The 9,242-nt window shown below is 36.1% G+C and overlaps 1 protein-coding gene across 1 annotated transcript; it reads right to left on the bottom strand.

The window, feature by feature from the left end:
• Nucleotides 1–1,857: 1,857 nt before the first annotated feature.
• HEB2 (condensin-2 complex subunit H2-like protein) lies at nt 1,858–5,417 on the bottom strand. Its single transcript, XM_078983216.1, has 11 exons — nt 4,936–5,417; nt 4,757–4,856; nt 4,486–4,598; nt 4,272–4,414; nt 3,731–4,187; nt 3,484–3,650; nt 3,243–3,395; nt 3,021–3,119; nt 2,789–2,890; nt 2,519–2,677; nt 1,858–2,415 (listed from the first exon to the last, which is right to left on the bottom strand). The coding sequence occupies exons 1-11, from the start codon at nt 5,120–5,122 to the stop codon at nt 2,101–2,103; spliced, it is 1,995 nt and encodes a 664-aa protein (XP_078839342.1). The 5' UTR covers nt 5,123–5,417; the 3' UTR covers nt 1,858–2,100.
• Between the last annotated feature and the right edge of the window lie 3,825 nt (nt 5,418–9,242).

Below are 9,242 nucleotides of genomic sequence, written 5' to 3'. Positions count from 1 at the left end.
CCGCACCCACTCCCTCTTATCTTAGTATCATCACCCAAGAGAGGAGCTCTCCTCCACCGGGTCGGATACCAAAAAATGTCTCTCCCAATATTGTTTTGTTGAAGTCGGCCCAATTTGGACTGATTTTGTTTATCAATATTAAAAGCTATATGATCACAATAACGATCCAATGTTTATTTGGAAAACTAGATTTGTTTAGCACATTTAAATAATTTTGAATTCATTTCCATTTTAGCTGTAATAAATTAACTTGAATAAAATATAATCAAATCAAGTCATTTGGCAATAAACTTGTCAGAATATTATCATCTTTATTTAAAATCATTCAAATCGTCTACAATTAAAAATTCAAATAATCAAATTCAATGGCTTACCAATGAAGACTTGTATTGAAACGGTTCAAAAATATCACTCTCTATCGTACAGAAACTCTAAAACTATTGTGTTTGTCAATTGTCATACTAATAAAAAAAACATAGTTGTTGTATGACAGCTAACTAGATGACAATATAAAATGACATAGTTTATATTTATATAATTAAAAACTAATGTTATATTATATCAAATAATACTATAATAAGTTTTGGGATATAAATTTTTATCATATTACATTAATTAATAATAATAAAGTTTTTCAAAAGAAAAAGAGTTAAAACACATTCCTTACATTCCATGTATATTTTTTAATACAACTTGAATGCATGTTAACATTTATCTCGAACGGAAAATTAATAAGTATTATTAATGGTGGTTGTGAAGATTACTCCAATAGCTATCGCGTATCCTAAAGTTCATAATATATGTGTGTGTTATGTGTATATGGTAAAAGTCGATGTATGCATGAATGTAACGGCGCCACTCATGGAGGAAAACAGTGGATGTCCACAAAATGTACGACTTACCACTCATTTGACGATGTTTCTTTTTTACATGCCTAGAAGAGTAAATTGATTAGATATAATTTATATTTTTGGAAAGTTAGATTCGTGTATAGAAGCATGTTTAAATTTTAATATTAAGGATATTTTTGACAAACTATTTAAGAAAAGAACTATGAACTTATCAATAAATTATCTTATATTTTTCTACTAAAATCTAATTTATAAATCAGTTTAATAGTCTTAGGGGCTGTTTGTTTTGTTCTTATCGGGTCCAATAAGAGTTGGTAGTTCTTTTCATTTTTCAATGGTCCATGTCCATGTCAACGGGTATAGCTTTGTTAGAACTCAATCTAGACTAGCTGATTATATAACTTTGTTTGCCTTCATTATTTATAAGTAAAAAATTTGTTCTCAAACTGTTTTTGGAATTCAAGTGTTTGGGGAAAAAATTGATACATGGCATGATATATATCCTTTAACATCGGTTCATTATATATAATGAATGGGTTTGAGCCAATTTGGTTTTCATTGTTAATGTATGTTGTTGGTTATTGAATATGACAGTTTTACCCTTTACATGAGTTTTATAAACTTAACTTTCAAGCTATCAATACAAAATTTAACTTTATAGGTAACAAACTTTAAGTTTTAAGCATGAGCACCTTGAGCTTTCAAGACCAACTACATAAGTACATTGCCTATTTAAGTAAAAGGTCTTTAAATTGTCATCAGGTGGTCTGTGTTATTTATAAAAAAACTGTTTTGAGGGTAAGTCATTTTGCAAAGTGAGTCATGTGCAAAATGAAACAAGTTTCAATCAAAAATTAACTTGGTCAAAACTTCTAACCCATCAAACAACCCCTTACCAAGTTACCAAACATTACATTACAAAAAACTTTAAAAAATAAAAATAAAATCATGAGCCAATCAGAGTCTAAACTCAATCAATCAAGATCTAATAATACGACAAAAAAAATAAAGCTAAATAAGTTACATTCTCTAAAATTATTGAAAAAAAAAGTTCCTACTCAAACAGTATAAACTTCGGACATACATCCAAGGGCATATCTAATGACAACAATTAAGACGAATCCTTGATTAAACTCGGGTAAGAAAAGACGTTAGAAGAGCCCTGACGCAGAATATTTGTTACAAACCTAAAAAACTGTCAGTACACAATAGCACAGAATTACACAATCTTCACAAACTCACAGAGAATTCACCCTGGAGACATCATCAACCCATCATGGTCAACCAATCTTGACCGCCGTCTCCTCTTGCTTTCCGGCGTACGCCTAATTCCGCCGATTTTTCCTACCTTTATAGATCTCGGAGGCGACACCGACCCCGGCGGTGAATGGTTCTCTTTTCCTCTCTTGATTTGAGCCTTTGGTCTCTTATTCGCAGATCTAAGTCGTACTTCCAGTCTTTTCACGTTAGTAAGAAGACGAACATGGAACGGATTCTCACCCGTGTAACAAACATGTCCGCCCTCAATCCCTCCCCTTTCCAATTCAACGTTCCCATTGTTCACCTGAGACGACGCATTTTTCCAGTTTAGCGAAAAAAGTTGACGATTCTTACATTTCTAGGGTTAGGGCACACAATTGATTGAATAATTGAGATCGATTGATTACCAGTTGGAGAAGTGCGGAGAATGTTCGAGCGATGTCGTGTTTCTCTAGACCTCTGACAACGTCTGTGAAAGACATGGAATTGCCCACATCTTCTTGGTATGAGAGCTTGTCTAAAGTGCGTTGACCGTATTCGTGAATGTCAAACGGTGGTCGTGCATCCTGTCAGATGATCAATTTGTTGATGTAAAAGGTATAGAAATTGAGGGGAAGATTCAGATTATGAACTTAGGGTTTATCAATGATACGAAAATGGAGAAGGAATCGACGTACTTGTTCATCTAAGTTTTGTTCGATTCGTTGTTTCCAGGTTGATACCCGGGCTGCTAATGCAGTCTGCTTTTCTGTCTCGGAGATACTTGCAAGCAGAGAATCCTGATGAATTTTGGAAGAGATGTGATTGTTTACATCACCATGATAATTGGAAAAACAGTTACAATAAAACAAATATCGAAAAGGATAACTGTATCAATACATATGCAAAGAGATTAATGTTTTTCCTCACCAGATGAGATCGGCACAAGTCTTCAAGATTCTCATGAGACTTTGGCTCTTCATGCTCAACTGGTTCCTTGCTGTCAAATTGAGTAGCATCATCCATATGCTGCAAAATAGAACCAATAAGAACATCAAAACAAACTTCCCATAAAAGAAAAAAACTAACATTTTCATGATTGAAATGATCTTCATTTGCTGTTATAATAAGACATAAAAGAAAAGAACTAACATTTTCATGATTGAAATGATCTTCGTTCATGTAATCATCATCTGGCATGAAATCATGGCCCCCACTATCATATACATCGTCTTCATCATCTTTATCATTATTATTAAATGTGCCAATATTTTCATCATCTCCTTCAACAAGCGATTGTCGAAGCTACATAATAAACTCCACAGTTATACCAAAAGAGTAAACTATGTTCCTATTTCCTGCGTTGTGCACTTTACAAAATTAAGAAACCTACCTTTTCATAATATGGAGGAGATTGTGACTCATGATCTTTTCCATGTTGTGCCTCCCATATTTCATGAAGCTCTACACTAATAGGACCATGCAATTTTGCAAGTGGAAACTCTTCTGTGATTGAGACTTTGGTGGTTGGTTTTGGCCAATCTTTTCTGTAAACTTTAACTGATAAAAGTAAACAGAGTGAGTATATAGAAAGAAAATATTGGAGAAAGAATCAAGAAAACAGAACATTTCATACAAACCTTTTTTGAAGGGCTTAATTTTCAAGTTTCCCTTTTCATGAGGATTTAAAGGTTTCCATGGATCTTCTTCGTCTTCTTCATCTGAATCATCATCAAATGTCTCTGGTTGTGAAAACCCATCATCCATGTCAAATCCATGATCATCCATATGATGGTCATTAGTTTCAAACTTTTTATCATCATATGCATTTTGACTTGGACCAGGGTCAACTGTCTTTCCAGCAGACCTTCTTGAAGGTGACATGAATCCACCAGAACGTCTTGAAGGTGACATGAATCCACCAGAACGTCTTGAAGGGGACATAAATGTCTTTCTAGATTTAGACCCAATAGAACTTCCTCTAGAATTATTTTTAGTCTTGTTAACTTCATCATTCCCATTCAAAAATTCATCAACTGCAACTGCATCACATGCATCTAAGAGAATAAAATCCTTATAGAGATCATTTGTCGCTAACTGCAATCATAGGTTAAAAAAGGAATTAGTAAAGAGGGGTGATTGTGTCATTTCAATATCTATTCATTATATAGCTTTACATACCAAATAAGACTCCAACTCCCCACTGTCTCCACTTGTATCTAAACAATCACCCTCAAGAACAACCAAGTTTGCAGGAGGCTTTACATGGCTGTTTAAAAGGGTATTGCTGTCTTTTGATCTATCCAATGAATTCTTTGCGTCAACTGGTAACATACATACAGCATTTAACAACAAAACAGTAAAAATTAAATGGTAAATGAGTTAGAAGGGGTACCTTGAATATCATCTGAGCCCCAAAAAGAATCATCTGGTTCAGTAGGAGTAACAACTGGGCCATTTTCTTCTTCTTGGCCTGGTGCAGCATTCTCTGGTTGATCATGTTGCTGACTGATTACATTTCATATAACTAATCAGAAAGTGACTGCTTCAATTAACATTTACATAATCGAAAAAGCCCTCAAAGAAGAAGCACTTCTAGTCTTATCAATACTTACTTTAAATTCTATGTATCAGAATGAAGTTTTATTTTCGGACTATAAAGTTACCTTTGTTGAGAGATGAACTCCAAAGCATGAACAACCAAAGAATATAGATACTCGACCTTCCGGCTGTACACCTGAATTGAACCTTGGAGCAGCAAAGCAGCTAGGGTTTCCACAAACACACAAGTGTTAAAATTCGCTTAAACAAGATCTATAATTTATTGACTCTGAAAGTAACAAACCTTCCGCAAAATTCACAGATAGGTGACTATCATCTTCACCACCGGTAATCTCACCGGAGCAGATCTTGAGCAAATACTCTTGGAGATTTTTGGCAAGATCTACCTCCCAATTTGATTCCAAGTCACGAAGAGGCTGTACGGTGTGAAATTTACCGCCGCCGGAAGTGCCCACTTCGTTCGTGTTCATTTTATCCTAATCCGGCAGGCCATTCTTTTCGCATGCAAAATCGATATTGAAATAAACCCTCTATCCAAAACAAGCTTTGTTTCCAGCGAGCCAAACCCAGATGGAGAGAGATGAAAACTAGGAACAAACCCACATGAACAAAGATGAAAGAGAAGAAGAAGATGAGAACTGGGTCTGTGTGTCGTGTGTGTGGAGCGAGAAAAACCGAGGATTCAAAATCTTTTCGTTTCCCGCTCTGGTCGTCAAACTTTTGGGGGAAGACAAATGAAATTAGATGAACCGGGCCGGATGAAATCCCTAATCTAGTAATCTGTTAGTGAATGTGAAATGCGGAAGTGTAAAAGAAAGGGTAACTTGCAAGTTTAGTCCCTTTTCTATACTATTTCTTTCACGTTTGGTCAAAGTTTACTTTTGTCAAAAATTTGCTAATGTACGTTTAATTTCCTGTGATATGGTTCTTGGATTGTTAAATCTACACTAAAATTACAAATTTAGCATTTATGTTTACCATTTCTTTTTATTTAGGATAAAAAAAAATCCATTTTATAATTTTGGTATTTGTTGAGCCTATATGTTTTCAACAAGAAAATACACACATAAGTAAGAGTTCACAATAGCAATCCTAAGCTCTCAAATTGATCTCAGATAGATAGTAATACATTTATTATGTATTAATAAGTGTGGGTAAAGAAAGATTTCGTATGCAATAAATCTTAAGTATAGATTTGTGCATTAAGGAGTTCCACATAGTGTCCTATACAAGGTACATATGTGTAATGAGACCTTGCGAATTAATTTCGCGTGTGTATCCGATGTTACATAATCATAAGTTCATTTTTTTTTTTTTTTATCTTTTTTACATATATGAAAGTGCATTATCTATTACAATGAATAGTAAACGAAGTTGTCTAAATGTGTAATTAAAAAAATATGGATTACTTGAAATTATTATATGAAATATTTAGATTACGTGGAAAACCGGTGCTACACATATGAAAATGTAATTTATGCACTTACATTAATCAAAATCTCAAACATGCATCCCCTGATATTTTTTGGAGTATGATTTTAATCTTGAAGAAATACAACAGACAGATTGGAATTGTGGTAGTGAAAAAACTCCCGGCCTAGATAGATTCACGTTTAAATTCATCATGAGATTCTGGAAGTTAATGCATGATGATATCATGTCATTTGTGAAATGTTTTGAGGCTAGCAGACGAATCGCGAGAGGTTGTGTCTCCTCTTTTATCACCTTAATTCCTAAAACAAAGGACTTGTTTAGTCTAAATGACTATAGACTCGTTGGTCTCATATGTAGTTTATACAAAATCATCGCCAAGGCACTTGCAAACAAAATCAAAAGAGTTATAGATTCAGTGATTAACGAAATTCAAACTGGTTTTATCAAATATTGCAACATCCTTGATGGTCATCGCAACATCCGTGATGGTCCACTTATCATCAACAAGATCCTTTCTTGGGCGAAAAGAGACAAGAAAAGGGCCTTCCACTTCAAAGTAGACTTTAACAAGGCGTTTGACTTCGTTAATTGGCAATACATGGATTCGGTGATGTCTCAAATGGGGTTTGGAAACTGATGGTGTTTTTGGATTAGAGGTTTTCTCTCCTCCTTTAGAGCCTCTGTTTTGATCAATGGTTCCCCAACTAAGGAGTTCCCTATCTCAAAAAGGGTCTGCCAAGGGGACCCTCTTTCCCCCTTCCTGTTTGTCTTGACCATGGAAGGTTTAAGCATTGACATGAGATTTGCCAGTCAATACTCCCTCTTTCATGGTATCTAAATTCCAAATAACGGCCCCCTCATTTTGCATCTCTTCTATAAGAATGATTCGATTGTTTATCGATGATTGGTATAATTCCAACTTTGAAAATTTGGCGAGAATTCTTAGATGTTTCCATGTTGCATATGGCCTAAAGGTAAACTTTCATAAATCTCGTGTATTTGGTATTGGTGCTTCTATGACTTGGAGATTTCCAGTTGTCCGAACATTTTAAGTTGGATGGCAACCTATTTCCCTTTTATTTACTTAGGTATTCCAGTTGGGGCAAATATGTCCTTAATATGCAACTGGAATCTTATCATTGAGTGGGTCAATAGAAAGTTGTCGACTTAGAAGTCTAAATCCCTTTCTTTAGGGAAGGTGGCGTCTAACACTAGTCAAATCCGTCTTGGTAAGTATTCTTATATATTACTTTTCCCTCTTCAAGGCTCTCGCTTCTATTCTCAATGACATCGATAAAACTCAAGTACGGTTTCTATGGGGTGACAACGAGGAAAGAAACATTTTTTGGGTTAATTAGAAGGTGGTTCTTGTTTGTAAGGATAATGAAGGATTGGGTGTTGGGTCCTTAAAATGTATTCACCTTTATCTCATTTTCAAATGGGGTTGGCATCTAAAATCAGAAATGAAACATCCCAAAAATACGGTCCAAAAAATTAATTTTTAATTATTCATAAAACCATAGATGCCATCAATCATCTCATAAAAACACAAGTAATGAATCAGAAAATCATCATATCAATATACTGTATCAAAACCATGTGTCAAAATATCATAGTCTAAAACATCCCAAACTGAACGAATGGTGTGTGCTCTGCAATCATCCCGAGCTCTTCCCTTTGCTACTGAAAGTACCTGAAACCAAAACCGAAAACTATAAGCACGAAGCTTATTGAGTCTCCCCAAACTACCTTATACTATACACATAACATATAACATGCAGCTAGGAGATACGGGCCTCGCCCACACTCAAAGAGATACATGCCCCCGCCTACACTCGGCTAACTATGAGATATGAGCCTTGCCCACACTCAGCTACCTCAGATATACGGGCCTCGCCCATACAAACTAAGAGATACGGGCCACGACCACACTCAGTTGGCTAGGAGGTACGGGCCTTGCCCACGCTCCACTATCCAGGAAATACGGGGGCCCCGCCCACACTCCGCTAGCTAAACATACATACAAGTATTACACAGACAACAAGTATAACATAATCTACCGGTTCGTAAACATATTCAGGTAATACTAAGATACGGGCCCTGCCACACTTAGCTACTAATCATAACAAGTCTAAGATACGGGCCCAACTTATACTTAGCTACTAAACATAATTATTCTAAGATACGGACCAATCCCACACTTAGCCACTCTACACGAGCTGACAATGGTGCCTTATACCCTTTCCTATGGAAGGAAACTTACCTCTCAAGCTGGCTTATGAAATCTCGAGTGAGGAATCTCCGACTGCTGCTCAAACGACTCCCCGGCTATCATTCACATAAATCACTTAATCAAAAACTGAGAATCCTTCTAAGGGTAAAATGACCATTTTACTCTTGGTCAAAGTCAACATTCTAAGTTGAACCAACTCGCCGAGTTGACCTATTAACTCGCCGAGTTCTATAACTCAAAAATCTTGAAATCGCGATCCAACTCGTCGAGTCATCCCCCTAACTCGCCGAGTTCTCTGGCTGCTCGTAGATGCGATTTGGCAAATCAACTTGTCGGGTCCCTTCACAGACTCGTCGAGTTATATCTTAAGCTAAATCGGGACAACACGACTCGACTCGTCGAGTTCCTTTATGGACTCGACGAGTTCCTCTGTCTGTTTGGGCCATCTTAACAGATTAAGCTTGTACTCTCCAAATCCAAGGTCCATACTTCATCTACATACTAGAAATGCCCTTTTAAGGGTAAAGCTTCCAACTTTACCCGCTAATAATCCTTCTTAATGGGTTTAGCTAAAACCGTAGCTCCTTATGACATAGATCTTTGTCCAAAAGCCTTATTACTCCAACCCAAATCATGAAAACCGAGATCTAGGTCCTAGAAACCAAATGAACACGTAAAGTCTCAGACTTTACTTCCATGCATGGCCTTTTGGGGCTTAAAAGTCCATAATAACATCTTTAAGCTTACATGAGGCTTCCATGGTCATAAATTTTGCACTTTTATGCCATGAAACCCTTTCTATACCCCATACGTGAAAGGTAAGCCACTTCGGATGTCCATGTCCCAAAGATCAAGGTTCTTGAACCAAAACCCTCATAAAATGGGAATAATGAGATCTAATGAACTAATAGCCAAGTTAGAAA

Source organism: Lactuca saligna, chromosome 3, assembly GCF_052625555.1.
Source record: "Lactuca saligna cultivar CGN05327 chromosome 3, ASM5262555v1, whole genome shotgun sequence".
Taxonomy (NCBI): domain Eukaryota; kingdom Viridiplantae; phylum Streptophyta; class Magnoliopsida; order Asterales; family Asteraceae; genus Lactuca; species Lactuca saligna.
Note: the sequence above shows the minus strand (reverse complement) of the source record. Positions and strands in the feature narration are given on the sequence as shown.